General features: G+C 46.9%; 2 protein-coding genes across 3 annotated transcripts; one reads left to right on the top strand and one right to left on the bottom strand.

Annotated features, from left to right (window-relative positions):
- Positions 1-1,656: 1,656 nt before the first annotated feature.
- LOC146010159 (uncharacterized) lies at positions 1,657-20,911 on the bottom strand. 2 transcript variants are annotated; one of them, XM_083151120.1, is made up of 6 exons: positions 20,814-20,911; positions 19,592-19,773; positions 17,435-17,591; positions 10,876-11,073; positions 10,178-10,256; positions 1,657-5,324 (listed from the first exon to the last, which is right to left on the bottom strand). In XM_083151120.1, the coding sequence occupies exons 3-6, from the start codon at positions 17,567-17,569 to the stop codon at positions 3,679-3,681; spliced, it is 2,058 nt and encodes a 685-aa protein (XP_083007246.1). In that variant the 5' UTR covers positions 17,570-17,591; positions 19,592-19,773; positions 20,814-20,911; the 3' UTR covers positions 1,657-3,678. The 2 variants fall into 2 exon arrangements, with proteins under 2 accessions (XP_083007246.1, XP_083007247.1); XM_083151121.1 differs by lacking the exon at positions 20,814-20,911 and adding an exon at positions 20,672-20,776.
- Positions 20,894-23,229, top strand: LOC146010209 (uncharacterized). The gene is made up of 2 exons (XM_083151236.1): positions 20,894-21,039; positions 22,343-23,229. The coding sequence occupies exon 2, from the start codon at positions 22,396-22,398 to the stop codon at positions 23,197-23,199; it is 804 nt and encodes a 267-aa protein (XP_083007362.1). The 5' UTR covers positions 20,894-21,039; positions 22,343-22,395; the 3' UTR covers positions 23,200-23,229.
- The last annotated feature ends 470 nt before the right edge of the window (positions 23,230-23,699 follow it).

The raw sequence follows: 23,699 nt of genomic DNA, 5'->3' as shown, positions 1-23,699 counted from the left end.
ATATGCCACTTACATCATCCGAATATTAGGGAGGAGGCGGAAAAATGGGAAATCTGTAGGTTTGCTCTTATTATTTTCAATATTGGGGGCCGGTTCACGTTTCGGCGATGGTATTCGTAGTCTCTAGTTACACCCCATGAAAAAAAGGGAAACACCAGTTTGTGGGGTCTATTTTTCAATTATCAAATGTTCAGTGTGATCATGTTTTGTGCACCTGCAGGGACAGCGGCACTGAAAGGACCAAGTCCCTGCAATGTACTCAGTGTGGAAGACAGACAACTAAGCTGGGTGCGGTCCTACTGACAACGAACATGCACAACGTCCATTCCCCCCCCCCCACAACAGCCATGGAACAAGCCACAAATATGTTTTGAAATAAAGACTGTAAAGCTAAGGTCCAATTCTGAAAGCTCCCAACAAAGGCTTGTAATACAGAGACAGTCCCAAGTATGTGGAGACCCGAGATAGGCACGATTACACCACAACGTCTTGGACTAAAGGTGCCCATACACTGCCTGCGACGTCTCGCAGCAGTGTACGGACACCCAACGCATGCGATCCGTTGTGATGGATCACCTCGCCACCTGGAGGAACCGGTGGTCGGACGGCCTGCCGGGCCGACCAATTGGTCGGCTCCGATGCGCACGGGACTGCGCATCGGACCCGACGGCATGTCAGGAAGAGGCGATTTGGGCCGATTTAACAAGCCGATTGGTCGCAATCGGCCGAAATCAGACCAAATCGCCTCGATGTATGGGGGCCTTAAGTAACACGCACTGTAGCTTGGCTGGTATGAGATACAGCCTTTGGATCACTGTAAAGGCCCCCACCACTAGTGCGATATGGACATTTTTCATCTGATTCGGAGATTTCAAGTGGCCATATCACGCACGTTTGCCTACCTGACCCTCTCCTTCAGGGAGAAAATGTTCTGTTCCTGGACTTCCCTGGTAATGTAGGATTGCCATCAGCTGTGGGGAAACAGCTTTCTTAATCAATTACCTAGCTCCCCACAGGTGATGGCAATCCTACATTACCAGGGAAGTCCAGGAACAGAGCATTTTCTCACTCATGGAGAGGGTCAGGTAGGCAACCCTGATATTACGTCATGTTCCCCTGGCTCTGATACGAGGTGCGGCCCTGTCGCAGATCATTACTGCTGTCAGGAATATTTATTAGATCCCACAGCCAGGAATATGATCACATACGCCATTCAGCTGTCCGGGAGCTGCCAGGTGAGTTGGCGAATGTGAGACCTTACCCTAGTGGATGGGGGAGATGCCACGCACAGACAGGTCTCCTATACTAGTGGGAGGGGTCCATGTGCAATCTCCAGTAATGTTATCATGATGACACCTTGTATTCATAATTCATATTATACCCATTGTGGAAATGGCTATAATGATGGCAGCTCAGGACATCTGGACTGGCTGGAGGCTACAGATCCATCTGGAACAGGTATGTCCAAACCGTGGCCCTCCAGCTGTTGTGGAACTACACATCCCAGCATGCCTTGCCATAGTTTTAGCATTCCCTAATAGCAAAACTGTGGCAAGGCATGATGGGACTTGTAGTTTCACAACAGCTGGAGGGCCGTTGTTTGGACATACCTGATCTAGAATGACCGGGAAGTGGAGGTTACAGGACTGCGAGGACCAGAACTCACCTTCCTTCATCCTTGTTCGCTGTAGGACTTACGGACATGCCTATCTACCCGAGGCCGCTGACATTGAAGCACGGCGGATACTGTGCTGGCAGAGATGGGAGGGGCTTGTAGGTCATGGGCTGAGCCTGAAGCAGATGCCAGGAGAACAGTATTGTTCTCTAATGGAATATGGTCACTGCCGACCCTGTTGTTCTTAGCCATGTCAACCTATTTCATCTATCGACCTAAGCCCTGTCAGCAGTGTCGATCTAATGTATATCAACCTTTAGAGTGTGGACCCAATGACCCCATACCCTCTGGAATTGTGTTCAATCTGCTGGTCTGTGTCAAATAAACCTGTGTGATAGTGGTACCCGCCTGGGTATGTTGTGTGTGGTCATGTCCGCTGTGCTGGAGACAGGTGATTGGCTGGAAGCAGCCCAGAGGTCTAGGTAAGTCTGGGTGCCTGGTATACTGACATATGTGTACAGCAGGGGTATTCAACATGCAGACTCCCAGCTGCTGCTGAACTACACATCCCAGCATGTCCTGCCACAGTTTGCCATCAGAGCATGGTAAAATTGCATCAGGGCATGCTGGGATGTGTAGGATGGGAGAAAAATCCCTGGCTGGCCAACAACAGTCTATGCCTGCGGAAATCCCTGGGTACGCATTGGGTAATGGGGTTGCAGGGCAGAAGGTCCGAGGGGCTGGGTGTTGCTGAGGCCATTCAGCCAGTAGAAGGAGCCAGAGTCCATAGAGTGAGGCGGGCCTAATATGACTGTGGATAACAGGAGCCAGCGTGAGAGGGGGACACAAATGGGAATGCACGTGTGGACGGTTCAGCGTGTAGCATCCTGAGGATCACCGTGTACACAGAGACTATGCCCAGTGGTCAGGAGCGGGCAGACTGTATGTGAGGGGGAGGGTAAGCAATACTCACTGCAGGAACAGCACGAGGTCACAGTCACCTGACTCCAAGAAACGGGCAACCAATCAGATTTTATCATCTTCTAGAAGGTGCTAAATAAATACAAAGTAGATTCTGATTGGTTGCTATGGGCAACATCTCAGTAAATAAACCCCTATGTCACAGTCTTTCTGCACCAGATCACATAACTGCTCCTCGCTGCTGGGGCCACTTCTCTTCCAGCCACACGTACTCTCAGTTAACCTACGTACACCCAGATTTACAAAAGGTCACTAAAGGTCACTATCTCCCTAAACAAAAACTGTGGATGTAAGTGCAAGAAGAAGGGGGAGGAGTTACCACTGTTCCGTGGCCAATGAGTGAGGCCGTTCATACTTAAAGATGGTTTCAAGTTTTTATTGAACAAACCTACAGAATATTACCTCAGATCGGTTTGCCCTTTTCCGTTTTTCTGGTATTCTGTTGAACGCCCAATGGGGAAAGAAGACTGGGCACAGTGTAGAGTCTCCCCGTTATGTATGACTGTGAGAACAAGACCGGCCGCCATCCCAACCCAGTTACAGTCAATCTGGAAGAGACATTGGCAGAAGAACTACCGCGTGTGCACCACCTGTGAGTGCACCACCTGGACTGTATGGGTGGGACACACTATGTTTCTAGATCAGGCATGTCCAAACTATGGCCCTCCAGCTGTTGTGAAACTACAAGTCCCATCATGCCTTGCCACAGTTTTGCTTCTAGGAAATGCTAAAACTATGGCAAAGCATGCTGGGATGTGTAGTTTCACAACAGCTGGAGGGCCATAGTTTGGACATGCCTAGATCTAATGCTGTGTACACACGGTGAGCTTCCCTTGCTATTCAACGTTGGTCTGTCCCGGGAGCGCGCATCGGGATCGCAAGGTAAAAAAACTGTGCGACCTGCATGCGAATTTGGCTATATAGTCAAACTCTAATGCCGAATCTCACCGTGTGTACACAGCATTAGCTCCACCTACTAAAGTGAAAAGCAAAAATTTGATTTTGTACAACGCTAAAGTTTTAGCTCAAAAGCTAAGATCCCCCCACTATAAATTTCACGCGGATGGACGGTGCAGTGGCATTCATTTAGAGCAAGCCAGATGGCCTTCCGTGTGACTTGTCTGGTGATGAAGAAGTAGTGACTTATCTACAAAACATTTCCCGCACTCTGCACAAGAGAAGGGCTTCTCCCCCATGTGCGACCTGTGATGCGCCACAAGGTCGTAGTTACTGGCAAAACATTTGCCGCATTCAAAGCAAGGAAACAACCTCTGCCCGATGTGCGTCCGGTGATGTTCGGCTAGATCGGATCTACTTGCACACAGCTCCCCGCACTCGGCGCAGGGAAACGGCTCCTCCTCTGTGTGACTCCTCCCATGCACAACCGCATCTGAAGGACCGGGAAACCATTTCCCACACTGCTGGCCAGAGCAAGCTGTCTCTCCCGCATGGCTCTTCTGGTGTCTGATGAGTGTTGCGCTACTGACGAAGCACTTCCCGCACTCGGCGCAGGAATACGGCTTATCTCCTCTGTGAATTCTCTGGTGCATAACCAGACCTGACTTGCGGATGTAACTTTTGCCGCAATCAGAGCAGGAGTACGGCTTCTCTTTGGAGTGGACTCTCTTGTGTATGACCAGGTCGGAGTTGCTCACGAAGCACTTGCCGCAGTGGCCGCAGGAATAGGGCTTCTCTCCCGTGTGAGTCTTCAGGTGCCTGAGGTGGTCCGAGTTGCTGATGAAGCACTTGCCGCACTTAGCGCAGGAATAGGGCTTCTCCCCCGTGTGGATTTTCTGGTGTCGGATAAGGGGAGAGTTGCTGATGAAACATTTCCCGCAGTCGGTGCAGGAGTATGGCTTCTCCCCCGTGTGGATTCTCTGATGCACGATAAGATCTGACTTACTGATGTAACATTTCCCACACTCCGCGCAGGGGTACGGCTTCTCCCCCGTGTGGATTCTCTGGTGCTTAATAAGGTGCGAGTTGCTGATGAAGCACTTGCCGCATTCCGCGCAGGAGTATCTCTTCTCCCCTGTGTGTATTCTCTTGTGCTTTATAAGGTTTGAGCTGCTGGTAAAACATTTCCCACACTCGGAACACGAATAGGGCTTTTCTCCAGTGTGTATCCTGTGGTGTATCACTAGTTCCGAGTTGCACTTAAAGCACTTCCCGCATTCCGAACACATGTACGGTCTCTCTTTTGATAGCTGTTTGTCACCAAGTTCCTCCCCAGAAGTAGCTGTATACTGGGCTTGACCTGTGGGTGTATACTGTGTTTGACCTGTGGGCGTATACATGTCGGTGTCTGCGACGTTGCCCTCATCTTCCGAGAAGGACTCCTCTTTAACGAGGATAGATAAGTACTGTGATTGATCTGCAGACATTTCTGTATCTGTGAGATCTTCTTCACACGAGACCGACTCCTCCTTAATATGAGCAGGCGTGCACTGCGTGTAAGTGTCCGTGCGTGTGAGGTCTCCTCCGTCACGCGAGGCCGATTCACGCGAAGCCCTGTGATTGGTGGGTGAGCAATCGCCGGAGACATTTTCCCTTTCATATGAAGCCGATTTCTCTGTAACATTCACTGGAAAGGTCACTGGGGTTCTCCCATCGGTTTGTGGGTATGTGGAAGGCTGGTCATTTATACCAATGCTGTGATCCTCAGTCCAATCCGGGGAAGAAACAGGGCTGCAGGATCCTCCAGATTGTTCTGTATCCTCAGTGAGATCTGGAAGATAGAAATAAATTCTAATCAAATTATATAAATACATGGATACAAAAAAAAAAAAAAAAAAAAAAAAAAAAAAAAAATAATATATATATATATATATATATATATATATATATATATATATATATATATATATATATATATATCAAAGCCGGTTCTAGACCTAGCGACCCTTTGGCAACCCCACTGTATTTCAAACAGGGACAGTGTGCGCCGTATGCATTCCACGAAAATATAGGGGCATGGCCACTGAAGTAGTTTCCTTTATTCACACAGTAAAGCCACATACATGTTACCACAGTAGTTACACCACAGTGGAGAAAGAGAGGTGATGGCAAGAGAGTGGGGGTTGAGGACAAGATAGAGAGAGAGAGGGGTAAGGACAAGAGGGAGGAGAGGAGAGAGGGGCAGAGGAAGGGCAAAAGAGACAGGTGAGGATAAGAGAAAGGGAGACAGAGGTAAAGAAGAGAGAGGGGTGAGGGCAAGTGGATGAGAGAGATGAGGACAAGAGAGAGGGGGTGAGTGAGAGATGGGTGAGGGCAAGAGAGGGAGAGGATGAAAAAGGTGGGGGCAATAAAAAGTCAGAACTGAGAACAAAAGAGGGCTACGTAAGGACGAGAGATAGAGGTCAGGACATGATAAAGAGTGTCAGTCAGGGCTAGTATAGACCTGCACTCACCCTGGTGGGGAGGTGGGAAACCGATCTCTTTCCCCCTGACTGATCGTGGGCTCTGTCTGACTGCAGTGTGATGCTGCAGCTGCTCCTGCAATGTGCTGAGGCTCTTATATAGGACTGCCTCAGGCAGGCTGCAGAACCCAGCACTGTCTCCCAGCACGACATAAGTAAATGTGTAAAGGCCCCCAAACACTGGTTCGAGGACAAGTTTACCCTTGAGAGCCCTCCGGCAGCTCCACCGGGAGGCTCACATGTGATCTGGCACTTGATGTGCCATTTTACATGCAATAGATTGAATTGTAGAATCTCTCAAAACCAGCAATTTACAGGATCCAAAACAGCATGGGTTTACTGGGGGAAGATCATGTCAAACAAATCTTATTGACTTTTTTGACTGGGTGACTAAAGTAATAGATCAAGGTGGGGCTGTAGATGTAGCTTATCTAGACTTTAGTAAAGCTTTTGACACTGTCCCACATCACAGACTGTTAAATAAACTTGAAAGTTTGGGATTGGATTCTAAGATAGTTGAATGGATAAGAGCGTGGTTGCAGGACAGAAAACAGAGAGTTGTAGTAAACGGAGTACAGTCAAAGGAGGGAAAGGTTAAGGTGCCCACACACTAGAACGATTTTTTGGCCGATTGGCCGATTTTCGATAAATCGGCCGATATATCGGCCGATATTTACCGATAATCGGTCAAAAATCGGCCGATGCTCGCTCCCGTGGATCTTTTGCTAAATCTTCTGATCTTACGTGCTGCACACGGGATCTTAAGAAAAATCTTTGGTAAAGATGTGCGCCTGCCTGAAATCTTTTGTCCAGATCGGACAAAAGATTTGAAGGCTAATTTATGCGCACATCTTATGATCGCAGATCTTTCTAGTGTGTGGGCACCTTTACAAGTGGAGTACCCCAGGGATCTGTACTTGGACCGGTGCTTTTTAATATCTTTATTGGTGATATTGCAAATGGAATTGAGGGTAAAATGTGCCTTTTTGCAGATGACACAAAGGTATGCAACAGGGTAGACACACCAGGAGGGGTAAAACAAATGATTGAGGATCTAGGTAGATTAGAGGAATGGTCAAGAGCATGGCAACTACAGTTTAATGCCAAAAAATGCAAAATCATGCACTTGGGTCTCAAAAATCCAAAGACTAAATATAGTATAATTGGCACTATAATGGAAACTACCAGGGCTGTGGAGTCGGAGTTGGAGTCGAGGAGTCGGAGCAAATTTCGAGTACCTCGGGTTGGAGTCGGCAAACAATGCACCGACTCCAACTCCGACTCCGAAAATTATAATTAAGGACTTCTATACTGTAAGAATAAAGACCAATGCATGCAGTGCCTCACGTAACCGCAAAACGAACACGTTAAGTGACCGTGAAAAAGCATGCTTTCATGTGCTTCACTATATGGCACGCAACGCACAATTCGGAGCACCAATACTTATAAATATATTCTCCCTTGTAGTTTACAACTTATTTCCAACGTTCAATAAGGTTTTCAATACCTCGAAAAATTCATTCAACCAAGCTCTCCCACCATACGCACAACATCTTTTTACGTGGATGAAGATCTTGTTTCATGCGCGGGGTCGTTTGTTTACCAGCAAGCAAACCAGCGGACAAACATTGTGTTTGTCCTTTGCTTAAACTGTTCAATACAGTAGACTGTTGGCTTCCCAGCCTCTAGTTTCTGTAGTAATAATATGTATGTTGCCTTTCTTTCCTTCAAGGAATGTATCAAATACATTTGCATATTAATACAGAGGAGTCGGAGTCGAGGAGTCGGGGTCAGCCGTATGAGGGGTCGGAGTCGGACTATTTATCTACCGACTCCACAGCCCTGGAAACTACTGAGGAAGAGAGGGATCTAGGTGTCACTATTTCAGGGGACTTAAAGGCAGGTAGGCAATGTAACAAAGCAATGAAGAAGGCAAGTCAGATGCTTGGTTGCATAGGGAGAGGTATCAGCAGTAGAAAGAAATAAGTAATAATGCCACTGTATAGGTCATTGGTACAACCTCATCTAGAGTATTGTGTTCAGTTCTGGAGGCCATATCTCCAGAAGGATATAAATACATTAGAGACTGTACAAAGAAGGGCAACTAAAATGGTGCATGGCCTACATCACAAAACGTACCAGGAAAGACTAAAAGTCTTAATATGTATACTTTAGAGCAGAGAAGGGAAAGGGGGGACATGATAGAAACTTTCAAATATATCAAGGGTTGTAACAAGGTACAGGTGGGAGACATTCTTCACAGGAAGAGGAGCAACAGAACACGAGGACATGCACTGAAACTAGAGGGAGGAAGGTACAGGAGGGAGACATTAGTCACAGGAAGAGGAGCAACAGAACACGAGGAGATGCACTGACACTAGAGGGAGGAAGGTACAGGAGGGAGACATTAGTCACAGGAAGAGGAGCAGCAGAACACGAGGAGATGCACTGACACTAGAGGGAGGAAGGTACAGGAGGGAGACATTAGTCACAGGAAGAGGAGCAACAGAACACGAGGACATGCACTGAAACTAGAGGGAGGAAGATTCAGGGGAAATGTGAGGAAGAATTACTTCACAGAAAGAGTAGTAGATAAGTGGAATAGCCAACTATCAGAGGTGGTAGACGCAAATACAGTAGTACAATTTAAACATGCTTGGGATAAGCATATTGATATCCTTACAAAAAAAATAAGGATCAAATATGGTTTGAGGTAACATGTTTAAAAAAAGGGGCAGACTAGATGGGCCAAGTGGTTCTTATCTGCCGTCAAAGTCTATGTTTCTATGTTTCTATGTAATGCAATACTCCCGGGGAGCTGCTGCGGCGGCAGCAGCGGGCAGGCAATGGGGTCAGGACAGCTGATGGTGGTGGCGGGGGGTGGGCAGCTTGTAGTGGCGGGCAGTGGGGTCCATCCGAGCAGCGTTGGTGGCTAGGAGCTTGTAGCAGCATTGTGCTGGGTGGCGGTGTGGGATGCGGCTGCTGAATATTTTGAAATGACTAGCCGGACGTTGATTGTTTGAGAGAATTCTCTCAGCCAATCAGATGGGAGGTCCCTGATTGGCTGAGAGAATTCTCACAGCCAATGAACGTCAGGTCAGTCATTTCAAAACATTCAGCAGCCACATCCCACCCCGCCGCCCGGCAAAATGCAGTGCAAGCTGCCAGCCGCCGCCGCTGCTCGGGCAGACCCCGCTGCCAGCCTGCCCCACGAACCACACTGCCTGCCCCCCGCCGCACAAGGAGGGAGGTCCCAGGTTGGGTGGTCGGACAGCCAGCAGGTCCGAACACCGACTCCGGTCCGATGCACACGGGACCGCGCATCGGACCTTAGGGGCATCAAACTGAGCCGATTTGGGCCGATTTCAGGCCACGATTAGTCGGAATCGCCCGAAATTGGCCCAGTGTATGGGCACCTTAAGACCCAGGATCGACCTTATACAGTTATCTAAACACGGAACAGATAATGTGGGATAGTGTGCCGAATACTGCAACAGCCAATCAGTAGGCAGAAACGACTGTCCCATTGGAAATTGCAGGTCAGTAGAAAGATGCATTGGGTCATAACATGGAACAAGGCTTTAACCCATGGCAGTCCCAAATTTTTTATGCAATTCAAACAGTCTGGTTTATATGTTTCAATTAACCGTATTTTTGTATTTATTTATTATTCATAAATTCTCTACAGCGAATGTTGAACGATGTTAATGGTTCTTATTTTAAAGTGTCTCACCATTGGATCTGCTACCAGCGCTAGGGCTGTTGAGCCTGACCAGACGTTGGACTTGAAAGGGTCAAAACACCTAATTTCCCCCGATGTGTTGCAAGACCGGTGTAGTGATGGCTCCACTTCTAGCCTTTTAAGACTGAGGGGTAAATATACAGAGATAGGTCTATTGAAGATGGGATGTTGCTGATACCAACCAAACAAATCCTACTTCTTATTTATTTAGCATCGTGTAGAAGATACTAGATAGAATCTGATTGGTTGCCCACAGAAACATCCCATCTTCAGTAGAGCTCCCATCTTAGTAAGTTTACCCCTGAGATTGTGAACAAGTGACATTATATATATATATATATGCATCATCCCTATAATGTGCACATTTACAGTATATTCTTATAGAGAACCAGCTTCTCTGTATAGAAAGTCACCTCTTACCTAGTGATCGAAGGGGCTGGTGATTCTCCATAATGACGTCCTTGTGCAGAACCTTGTGTTCCTCTATGTACTCCTCCTCCTGCATGGTGAGATAGACAGTGACATCCTGACACCTTATAGGAACCTGACACAGACAGTGATACAGTCATCACCCAGACACATCCCCCGGTGTTACTGTATAATGTCCCATTCCCAGCATTCACCTCTCAGGTCACCTCCCCCGGTGTTACTGTATAATGTCCCATTCCCAGCAGTCACCTCTCCGGTCACATCCCCTGGTGTTACTGTATAATGTCCCATTCCCAGCAGTCACCTCTTCGGTCACATCCCCCGGTGTTACTGTATAATGTCCCATTCCCAGCAGTCACCTCTCCGGTCACATCCCCTGGTGTTACTGTATAATGTCCCATTCCCAGCAGTCACCTCTCCGATCACATCCCCGGTGTTACTGTATAATGTCCCATTCCCAGCAGTCACCTCTCCGGTCACATCCCCTGGTGTTACTGTATAATGCCCCATTCCCAGCAGTCACCTCTCCGGTCACATCCCCCGGTGTTACTGTATAATGTCCCATTCCCAGCAGTCACCAATCCTGTCACATCCTCCAGTGTTACTGTAAAATGTCCCATTCCCAGCAGTCACGTCTCCGGTCACCTCCCCCTGGTGTTACTGTATAATGCCCCATTCCCAGCAGTCACCTCTCCGATCAGCAGCTGAATGATCTTGTTGGTGAGTTCCAGGATCTTCTGCTCATTGTCTCCCCCATGTATCAGTGAGTGAGGTGGAGGCCCTGTGATGGGGCTTTGGGTCTGGTTCTGTCCTGCTGACCCTTGGGGACGGCAGCTGCTGCTGGATGTCACACACTCACCAGATTTCTTCCTCACGACTGCGCAGTCCTGTATTTTGGAAAGAAATAGGAATGTAAATAATAGTTATTCATAACCATAATCTAAAACACCTGCTAAAGACAATACAGGATAAAGCCATACATCACATCAGCTGTCACTTGAAGGTCAGCTTGAAGAAGCTCAATTAGCGAAACACGTGTCCTGTAGATACCGTAGCAGACTGTTTGGTGTTAGCATAGGAAATGTATTGTCCATATATGTGAATATATACTAGGCGTCTTTGCAAACTGTACCTAGGAGATTGAAGATAGAGTACTCTGCCAGCAGAAGGCAATAGAATTTAAGAGCGGTCAGGGTACTCTCCCTACCACCAGCTAGGGAGCATCAGCGCAGCACAGCACTATACTATTTGAAGATAGTGCTAGTGATAAATTCACCCAGTAGAGGGCGCTGTTACTCCATGTCCTGGTCATTTAAGACACAGTGACAAACTGATATCTTGTCTCAAAGCTCCGGGCATAATGCCAATCTAGCAGAATACAAACACTGTATCCTTACTAAAACTCCAGGCGAAATGCCAGTATAACCCAGTACAAATATTGCACTTTGTTCTTGCCTGCAATCTCTAGATTAACAACAATAGAAATATTTGACTCACCCCACTAAGGGAAGCCAATTGAGGCATTTACCAAAAAGTGTAAGTGAGTGGTAATCAAATGAAGTTCCTGATTGGTACAGACTAAATATTGTGTGCAAAGACTCCAGTGGGGAATTTACCCCTGTTTACACCTAAGCACTAACACCGACAGTCTCATCTGCCTACATTTTTAAATCCTTAGAATCACAATTTAATTTTCTCTTCTTTGAATAACACTATATGTATGTATGTCATTGTGAATTTTTTTAACCTCTCATTTCGCTATATGTGGCCGTCTCCTTATCCATCTCATGCCTAATAAAGATAAAAGGGGCTCCCACTATTTTTAAATTGAAAAGGAATACCCCCAAAAAATTTCTTCTTGTCTTTCTCCTGTCTAACCCATTTGGGATAGCACCCCCACTGGTGTTAATGAACACACAGTGGAACATTGCCCACCAATTATAGGGCATCAAATGATATTGTGTGCAGAACTCCAAAAACCCATATATACTATGGTTCTAGTGCTGACAAGGCATTGCTGTGTTCCAGGCATGGTGGTCAGATGATGACTGCCAGAGGCACTTCTGGCAGAAAGTAGGACTACTCTTTATCCCTAGCCCTGCCATTAGTGCCCAGCTTTAATCAGAATCAACTTTATTGGCCAGGTATACTTGTGTATACTAGGAATTTGAGCTGCATCCGGTGGAGGCCGGGGATGGTCGCACACACGTGGAGCTCCGACCTCCCATCCAAGGAGCTCCACAATCCCCGGCCTCCAGAGCAGCGTGGTGGTGGTGAAGGAGAGCAGAGCGGAGGAGGCAAGGTTGGAAGAGAGTGGAGGAGGCAAGGCTTGTGAAGCGAGTGCCGAGAGCCACTGGAGCAGAACGCTGCGTAACCAGGCCGGAGGAGGGCAGCGCTGCGCCCCCCCCTCGGCAGCACAGCAGCCCCAGGCATAGGACAGCCGAAGGCAGGCAGCACCATCGGCACAAGGGGAACCCCAGAGGAGGAGAAAGGATCCTAGCGCTGAGAGCCCCTGAGGCAGCGCCTGCAGGCCCCCCGACAGTCTGCACCAGCACCGGGTGAAGGGAGGAGGTATGGCTACACCACCTCAACCCGGCCTTGTATGTTTCAAGTGACTGATGTGATGTATATTCACCCTCTGTAGCCTAACCCTATGTACAAATAGTATGGCACCATTACAAACACTGCCCTGTGACTGTATTATGAACTTACTCAATACTTTGTTCACACTTAGCTCAATTCCTAATAGGGCATTTTATTAATACACTTTAAAAATAACTTCATTGGAAATTTGTCTGGGTGCAACACACGCTACGAAGCTCACAATGGGGTCTGAAGGCAAGAGCTGACTTGCTGTGGGAATCATTTGTTGGGTACTGCGTCTATATTGTAAAGAGGTAAAATACACATATACAACAGCCACATTACAGCTATGGGGATGTGCGAAATAGAAATCCAGTGTTAGTTTAAGTCAGGTGATCAAAAAAAAAAACATGTATTCTCTTTCTGTGTGAATGTAAGTTTTCAGGGATATGCTAAGTGGTATAACTAAAGTCACTGTAAAATTCACAGATCCCCTCACCTCCCCAGTCAGGTCCCTGTGTCAGTAATAGAGATAAGAGTGATGTCACAGTGACGCTCCCAGATCCCCTCACCTCCCCAGTCACGTCCCTGTATTATTACTATAGATATAAGTGATGTCACAGTGACGCTCCCAGACCCCCTCAACTCCCCAGTCACGTCCCTGTATTATTACTATAGATATAAGTGATGTCACAGTGACGCTCCCAGATCCCCTCACCTCCCCAGTCACGACCCTGTATTAGTACTATATATAAGTGATGTCACAGTGACGCTCCCAGATCCCCTCACCTCCCCAGTCACGTCCCTGTATTATTACTATAGATATAAGTGATGTCACAGTGACGCTCCCAGATCCCCTCACCTCCCCAGTCATGTCCCTGTATTATTACTATAGATATAAGTGATGTCACAGTGACGCTCCCAGATCCCCTCACCTCCCCACTCACGTCCCTGTATTATTACTATAGATATAAGTGATGTCACAATGACACTCCCAGATCCCCTCACCTCCCCGGTCACGTCCCTGTATTATTACTATAGATATAAGTGATGTCATAGTGACACTCCCAGATCCCCTCACCTCCCCAGTCATGTCCCCGTATTATTACTATAGATATAAGTGATGTCACAGTGACGCTCCCAGATCCCCTCACCTCCCCAGTCACGTCCCTGTATTATTACTATAGATATAAGTGATGTCACAGTGACGCTCCCAGATCCCCTCACCTCCCCAGTCACGTCCCTGTATTATTACTATAGATATAAGTGATGTCACAGTGACGCTCCCAGATCCCCTCACCTCCCCACTCACGTCCCTGTATTATTACTATAGATATAAGTGACGTCACAGTGACACTCCCAGATCCCCTCACCTCCCCAGTCACGTCCCTGTATTACTATAGATATAAGTGATGTCACAGTGACATTCCCGTATCCCCTCACCTCCCCAGTCATGTCCCTGTATTATTACTATAGATATAAGTGACGTCACAGTGACACTCCCAGATCCCCTCACCTCCCCAGTCACGTCCCTGTATTATTACTATAGATATAAGTGATGTCACAGTGACACTCCCAGATCCCCTCACCTCCCCAGTCAAGTCCCTGTATTATTACTATAGATATAAGTGATGTCACAGTGACACTCCCAGATCCCCTCACCTCCCCAGTCACGTCCCTGTATTATTACTATAGATATGTGATGTCACAGTGATGCTCCCAGATCTCCTCACCTCCCCAATCACGTCCCTGTATTATTACTATGGATATAAGTGATGTCACAGTGACGCTCCCAGATTCCCTCACCTGCTCAGTTATGTCCCTGTATTATTACTATAGATACTGTATGTGGTGTCACAGTGACGCTCCCAGATCCCCTCACCTCCCCAGTCACGTCCCTGTATTACTATAGATATAAGTGATGTCACTGTGACGCTCCCAGATCCCCTCACCTCCCCAGTCACGTTCCCTGTATTATTACTATAGATATGTGGTGTCACAGTGACGCTCCCGGATCCCCTCACCTCCCCAGTCACGTCCCTGTATTATTACTATAGATATAAGTGATGTCACTGTGACGCTCCCAGATCCCCTCACCTCCCCAGTCACGTCCCTGTATTATTACTATAGATATAAGTGATGTCACAGTGACGCTCCCAGATCCCCTCACCTCCCCAGTTACGTTCCCTGTATTATTACTCTAGATATAAGTGATGTCACTGTGACGCTCCCAGATCCCCTCACCTCCCCAGTCACGTCCCTGTATTATTACTATAGATATAAGTGATGTCACAGTGACGCTCCCAGATCCCCTCACCTCCCCAGTCATGTCCCTGTATTATTACTATAGATATAAGTGACGTCACAGTGACACTCCCAGATCCCCTCACCTCCCCAGTCACGTCCCTGTATTATTACTATAGATATAAGTGATGCCACAGTGATGCTCCCAGATCTCCTCACCTCCCCAGTCACGTCCCTGTATTATTACTATAGATATAAGTGATGTCACAGTGACGCTCCCAGATTCCCTCACCTCCTCAGTTATGTCCCTGTATTATTACTATAGATACTGTATGTGGTGTCACAGTGACGCTCCCAGATCCCCTCACCTCCACAGTCACGTCCCTGTATTATTACTATAGATATAAGTGATGTCACAGTGACGCTCCCAGATCCCCTCACCTCCCCAGTCACGTCCCTGTATTATTACTATAGATATAAGTGATGTCACAGTGACGCTCCCAGATCCCCTCACCTCCCCAGTCATGTCCCTGTATTATTACTATAGATATAAGTGATGTCACAGTGACATACCTCCCAACTTTTGAAGTTGGGAGGTCGGGACGTTGGCGCGGCGAAGCCGCGCGTGCTCCCAAAAAGGGGGCACGACCTCAATAAAAGGGGGCGCGGCCTCACGGGGTGACGCTAACTTCGGCCACGCCCCCGTTTCGCCGCTCGTCGGCGCTGAATAGACGCTGTGCGCATGCGCACAGCGTCTATTCTCGGCAAGCTGAGGGGGCTCCCAACTGTCCCCCCCACCGCGGGACAATGGCGGCCCCGGGCGGGACGCGGGAACGTCCCCAAATATCGGGACGTTCCCGCGGTAAGCGTGACAGTTGGGAGGTATGCAGTGATGCTCCCATATCCTCTCACCTCCCCAGTCACGTCCCTGTATTATTACTATAGATATAAGTGATGTCACAGTGACGCTCCCAGATCCCCTCACCTCCCTGTATTATTACTATAGATATAAGTGATGTCACTGTGACACTCCCAGATCCCCTCACCTCCCCAGTCACCTCCCTGTATTATTACTATAGATATAAATGATGTCACAATGACGCTCCCAGATCCCCTCACCTCCCCAGTCACCTCCCTGTATTATTACTATAGATATAAGTGATGTCACTGTGACACTCCCAGATCCCCTCACCTCCCTGTATTATTACTATAGATATAAGTGATGTCACAGTGACGCTCCCAGCTCCCCTCACCTCCCCAGTCACGTCCCTGTATTATTACTATAGATATAAGTGATGTCACAGTGACGCTCCCAGATCCTCTCACCTCCCCAGTCACCTCCCTGTATTATCACTATAGATATAAGTGATGTCACGGTGACACTCCCAGATCCCCTCACCTCCCCAGTCACTTCCCTGTATTATTACTATAGATATAAGTGACGTCACAGTGACGCTCCCAGATCCCCTCACCTCCTCAGTCACGTCCCTGTATTATTACTATAGATATAAGTGACGTCACAGTGACGATCCCAGATCCCCTCACCTCCCCAGTCACGTCCCTGTATTATTACTATAGATATAAGTGATGTCACAGTGACGCTCCCAGATCCCCTCACCTCCCCAGTCACGTCCCTGTATTATTACTATAGATATAAGTGATGTCACAGTGACGCTCCCAGATCCTCTCACCTCCCCAGTCACCTCCCTGTATTATCACTATAGATATAAGTGATGTCACGGTGACACTCCCAGATCCCCTCACCTCCCCAGTCACTTCCCTGTATTATTACTATAGATATAAGTGACGTCACAGTGACGCTCCCAGATCCCCTCACCTCCCCAGTCACGTGCCTATATTATTACTATAGATATAAGTGATGTCACTGTGACACTCCCAGATCTCCTCACCTCCCCAGTCACGTCCCTGTATTATTACCATAGATATATGGGACGTCACAGTGACGCTCCCAGATCCCCTCACCTCCCCAGTCACGTCCCTATATTATTACTATAGATATAAGTGATGTCACTGTGACGCTCCCACATCCCCTCACCTCCCCAGTCATGTCCCTGTATTATTACTATAGATATAAGTGATGTCACAGTGACGCTCCCAGATCCCCTCACCTCCCCAGTCATGTCCCTGTATTATTACTATAGATATATGTGATGTCACAGTGACTCTCCCAGATCCCCTCACCTCCCCAGTCACGCCCCTGTATTATTACTATAGATATAAGTGATGTCACAGAGACGCTCCCAGATCCCCTCACCTCCCCAGTCACGTCCCTGTATTATTACTATAGATATAAGTGATGTCACTGTGACGCTCCCAGATCCCCTCACCTCCCCAGTCACGTCCCTGTATTATTACTATAGATATAAGTGATGTCACTGTGACGCTCCCAGACTCTCTCACCTCTCCAATCAGCAGGCAGATGATTTCCAGAGTCAGGGTTAATATCCGCTCAGTCAGATGACTCCTGTTGTTTTCCATCTTCAGTGAGTCAGAAGATCTACACAGGACTCTCTTCCTTATAGACGGCCTCCACATTCACAGAACCTCAAAGTTTGATCTAGAAACAGAAATGGAAAATCAAATCTAGGATTAGGTGACAAAATCTAATTGATGTCGCTATCTAGATAAAACCTGTGAAAGACACAAACTACCTCTGCTGGGTATAGATCACAAGGCTCAGGTGGAAAAACCAACCAGGGATCCCAAACTCAACGCGTTTCTCCGCCTCAGTAATTACTCAGCCTGTCCTTCACCCAGGAGGAGTCTATTTATCCCAAGCTCCTCCTACATCATTAGTATATTCTCGTAGAGCAGCTGCGTTCACCTCTAAATCAGCCCATACACACTTGACGATTTTCAGCTGAAAATCGCCTAGTGTGTATGGCCCAGAGATTGCCGACTAGCGATGATGCACGCTCCCGCATCATCGATAGGAAAGTGGTTGATCTGCTGGTTTAACCAGCAAATCTGGCGACGATGGATGATTTTGCATCCATCATCGCCGTGTGTGTACGCCTGCCGTGCTGAAAGATTAATCACTTTCTGCCAGGCGGACCGCCCCGTTGCCTCCCCTTGGTCCTGACGAAGGGCGCAAGCTCGAAACGGCGTAGACCGTATGCACTAGTAAAAATTGTTATCCACACAAGACCCAGAGTGACGCCTGTATTATATATATATATATATATATATATATATATATATATATATATTATAATATATTGTTGGTGCATTCAAATGAATACATTGGTGGCAGTGGGCATATAAATATATAAACATTTTTTTTGCTGTGATGGCGGTAACGTATACATTGCTGGTCTGTGCCAGCAATGCATAAATTAAACCAACACTGCCCACCAATTAATTTTTTGTTATTGCGCAGGCCTGCAATGTATCCATTACCACCATCACTGTCCACCAATGTATAGTTATATGCCATTGGTTCCTCCAGCACACTGAATAGTAATAGTAACCAATCTTGAATCAGTGTTCAAAATTGGTTACTATTACTATTCAGTGTGCTATAGAACCAATGTCTTGTTACTGACTAAGTATTAACCCCTCCCTTTCATGCACCTGAAAAGTAGTACTGAACTAATTTGAGCATCTACCACTATCTGTATGTATATTTATACGCCCACTGCCACCGATGTATATATATATATATATATATGAACCCTTGGAAATCAAACCCAGCCCATTTATAATGAAAGATTTTCATCAAAGTCTTTTGCCTCCTGAAAATCTCTTGCTCTTTGGGGAAAATAGCTCAGTGTGTACGCACTACTGTGGTGACACATATATCTATCACAGATTTGGGCAAAGTCTTTTGAAATGAAAATCTTCTAGTGTGTATGGGCCTTAAATCAGCCCATTAGTGCTTAGAGCAGGGGCGGGCATAAAGCTGCTGTTGAACTGCACATACCAGCATGCCCTGGTAGCAAACTTGTGTTGGGGCATGCTGGGATGTGTAGTCCCACAGCAGTTGGAGGGTCTCTTAGAGGACGTTTTTTAAATGATAATCATGTCAATTATAGAACGAGTAAATGAAAAAAATTGCCGGGATCCTAAACACTGTACCATATGGCACGCAGTCCATAACCCCTGTGGGGTTTAAGGCACAATTACAGAACTTGTTTTAAGGATTTCCAGATTCCAATACAGATGATTAAACAAAATAATTGAAAAACAAATGAAATCACCTGTGGTTATCCCTACAACCTGGTCTGTTTCCATGCCAGGAGGACTGCGGCTGAGAATGCCTGCCATATGGTGTCACATATGGGAAGACTGGTCCCTGTCACACACTCGATCTCCATGCCCACTTACAGTAAATTATGTCATCAGGCAGAGCAATGCTTATATACCTCTGTGTGTGTACATTAATGTTTAATGGTACTCTGGTGCTATAGGGCAGCCCAAGCCTGGTGTCAGATTTAAGAACTGGCGGTGGCTGGCATAGCAGAGAGACCACCATCAGGACACTGGAGTCTGCTCCACCTGCAACATATGGTTTAAATAGCAAATACAGACAACGCAGCACTTAATAAATGGAATTACCTTCAGGCTGTGTAGTTACAGCATATGTCAGCAGCACTCGTCTCGTCTTCGTGCAAACGCCGGAAGCTGGCGATGACTTGTTACACCCTCTACATTACCTTCCACCGAGCTGCCTGGGTGTGCCCTCCAGCTGTCTCCCTGGCGATGCATGCAGGGGGCCGGGAAGATTTCATAAGTGGCACCTGTCAATCCAATATGAAAATGCATGTAGTTACAGGGATAATTGTGCCTTATAACCAATGCAGGTAAATAGCACTGATGATCCCATTATATATCCTGTATTTCTCTCCCACCCAAGTATATAAAAGCTACATAAATGGGGGAAAGATGCAATTGGGGAGATTTCGAAACTATTCAAGGAGTCCGGGAGATTGCGGCTATTTCAGGGAGTCTCCCCAACAGTCAGGGAGGTGCTGTGAATAGGGATGGTGGGGTTCTTTGGGTGGACATACAGGATCAACCGTTATTGGAGAGTGATAAAGTGAAGTAATGTATCTAGAATGGGGTGATATCTTATCAGCTCCGATGCCCCTTTGGCCAATAAAAACATCCGGATATCTGGATTAATGACCGATGGTCATTATCATGGAATATAATAAGCACCCTTTTTTGCTGCACCTGCCCCAAAATTGGGGTTTGTTAATGTGGATTGGCAATGACTGCACTCACACGCTACCAGGCAGTGTATACCAGATGACCCACACACCTTGGATTTTTTAGTTTAAATAACTGACCCTCTTTAATACATGATCCGGCAGATTCACCAGAAGGTCGCCAGTACCTGCATGTCCCAAGCCATTACATTTACCCCTCATGGTAGGTAACTCCAGTTGCAGTGGAACTACACCTCTCAGAATGCTCTGACACAGTTTTGCGGTTAGTGTATGCTAAAACTGTGGCAGGGCATGCTGGGATATGTAGTTCGACAGCAGCTGGAGTGTCAGTGGTTGCCTACTCCTGTCTCAGTACAGGTAATAATACAGTATATAGGATAAATAGTTAACGCAGGGTGAGGGAGAGACAGGTACATATAATATATAGGGGCAGTAGGGGACAGGGATGGTGACACTGGTCACATACAGTATGATAGATGGAGGGAGATGACTGATGGGGGAACACGTCCCCGGGACACCAGAGGCAGCTGCTGCAGGGTGAGTGACACAGAACAGGGAGAGGGAGCGGCACACAGTGTAATAACAGGGGCAATAAGTGTAATAATTACCGGTGTTACAGCCAAGGCACCGCCTCCTCCCCGCATCCTCCTACAGCGCATGCGCCCGCCATCACCGACCGGACGCTGCTTCCGCAGTATAAAATCACTTCCGCTTTGTGCGGTCCACTTACTCCCGGACGTGCGTTCCACCTGCTAATCTTAAACCAGTGGGACTTTAATTATTTTATCCGGGTCAGCCATGGGGCAGAATATGTACTGACTGTGAGCTTGGGAGGTAATAACTATATAATGCAATAAATTATATTAATATGCATCATATAATGCACTATATGTACTCAGCAATATGTACTAACGGTACTGCTCTGTATTACAATATAGGTAATGCCACTAATATACTGAATGCAATAACTGTATATTTTATTTACAGTTTCTTATATAGCCTGGAAGATTCTGTTGCACTTTACAACTGATGACAACACTGAAAGAACAAACTGGGTAAACAGACAGACATAGAGGTTGGAGGGCCCTGCTGCAAGCTTACAATCTTATACCCTATAGTATATCATTATCATACACTGTTATATTTAATGTAAACAATAGATAGGGGTCCAGCATTCAAGGTGATTAAACAATAATGCAATAATTGATCTGTAATGTTATTTTGCCAGCAATTATTGTATATTGTAACACACACATACACGCACACACAGTCTTGTGTGCCTCTTCTCCCCAATGCTTCCCTGCTGTGCAGATAGGTGCTGTGTCTGATGCGATACATCGCGTGTGCAGGTGCAGCCTGTCCAAACTCCAATTCCGGTCCGATGCGCATGGTACTGTGCATCGGATTGGCTGTCATACACATGCGATTTGGTTACAGGCTGTGTTTAAAAAATGATTTAGGAGCTGATTAGCTGGTAGTTTACCTCACCCCATTTTGCTTAGTACATAATTATTCCTACCGAAGAGCTGTGTACAAATCATACGTTTACCATGCGCGTAAGTCAATAGTATCAGCGAAATGCGTCTACTTTCGGCCTTGGTTGCAACTCAGAATGAGGCTCTGTTTTATTTGAAGACATTGTGCCACATGGTCTTTGGAAGTGATTTTGTGTTCGTCTTGTATCTTGGGAGAAATTGGGCTCTGATGACACATTCGGCATATAGGGGAGGATGTTTGAAGCAGCGATGAAGGAGGAGAAGTGATAAAGCGACTGGTACTTTATCACCGGCCAATCAGCTCCTGGCTGTTAAGTTACAGGGTGGATTTAAAAAGGAACAGATAGGAGCTGATTGGCCGGGGATAAAGTATTTAAGGCTTCATACATCTACCCCAGTGGTGTCAAACTCATGGCCCTCCAGCTGTTGTGGAACTACACTTCCCAGCATGCCCTGCCACAGTTTTAGCAATCCATTATATAAAATCTGTGGCAGGGCATGTTGGGATGTGTAGTTCCACAACAGCTGGAGCGCCATGACTTTGACACCACTGATCTACCCCATAATCACTGTGCTACTAAGGGACAAGGCTACGAGGGAGACTTCCATTATATCACTGCAGATTCTTTGTGTTTTAACAGGTGGATCTAAGGAAGGACAAGACTCACACGTCTGGATTTCTTGTTGTGTAGACATGGATCCAGGTACAAAGACTGAGGCTAGAGCACCTGTGTCAGTTGAAGAAAGAATCCTCGGAGACACCATCCTGTATACAGCTACTCCTATTAAGGAGGAACCAGTCTCCCGTGACACAGGAGACCTCACACACACGGACACCAATACCGATTCAGTTTCAGACCACATTGTTACAGGTCAAACCGTAGAAAAGAACTCAGACGAAATTGAAATCATTTACCAAAATCCTGCACCGTCCACTTTTGGCGACATCTCGAATCTCACAAAATATCAGAGAGCTCACTCAAAGAAGAAGATCCCCCAATGTCCGGAGTGCGGACAGTATTTTCTGAGGAAAGTCCAACTTGAGATCCACCAAAAGACTCACACAGGACAGAACCCAGGTGAATGCTACGAGTGTGGGATAACGTTTCCGACCAGTTCTCAGCTTCTCCTCCATCAGAGAACTCACGCTGGAAAAACACTATATGAATGCTCCGAGTGTGGGAAATGTTGGCCGGACAATGCCCAACTTGTCTTACATCAGAGGAGCCACACCGGGGAGCGGCCGTTCTCTTGTCCAGAGTGCGGAAAGCGGTTTCTGTGCAATAGTCACCTCTCCGTACATCAGAGAACCCACACCGGAGAGAAGCCGTTTGCGTGCTTGGAGTGCGATAAACGTTTTGCCGTGAAAGAGTATTTAATCCGCCACGTAAAGACTCACACTGGAGAGAGGCCGTTTGGGTGTGGCCGATGTGGAAAACAATTTAAACACAAGATATCGCTCGTCAATCATGAGTTTGTTCACAGAGATATGCAATGATATGTACAATACAGAAATAACGCTAATGACCATTGATGTGGAGGATTATTATATTCTATGTCCAATGTTGGCCCTCCAGCTGTTGTGAAACTACACATCCCAGCATGCTTTGCCACAGTTTTGCTATTAGAGAATGCTAAAACTATTGCAAAGCATGCTGGGATGTGTAGTTTCAAAACATCTGGAGGGCCAACGTTGGACATGCCTGTTCTATACCATGGGGTGGGGGAAATCACATTATATTCTAAAACCTCTGACTAGGCCCCCCTCCTGGCAGTGAGGAATGAAATTGCATGCAATACGTCACATTAAGAAGGACCGCATCTGATGTATCACATGCAATCCTGACGCCCCGGGGCTCCAGTGGGATTGGCTGGCCACTAAGTACTCCTCACCTCTATGAGGTGAAGTACCGCAAGTGACCACTGGAGGGCGCTCAACAGACCAAATTGCTTCTTTACATAAAGTGAAAGCAGAGAGGGAGCTGTGAAGACAGAGAT

This window comes from Crinia signifera, chromosome 6 (genome assembly GCF_055691185.1).
Source record: "Crinia signifera chromosome 6, ASM5569118v1, whole genome shotgun sequence".
In the NCBI taxonomy this organism is placed as follows: domain Eukaryota; kingdom Metazoa; phylum Chordata; class Amphibia; order Anura; family Myobatrachidae; genus Crinia; species Crinia signifera.
Note: the sequence above shows the minus strand (reverse complement) of the source record. Positions and strands in the feature narration are given on the sequence as shown.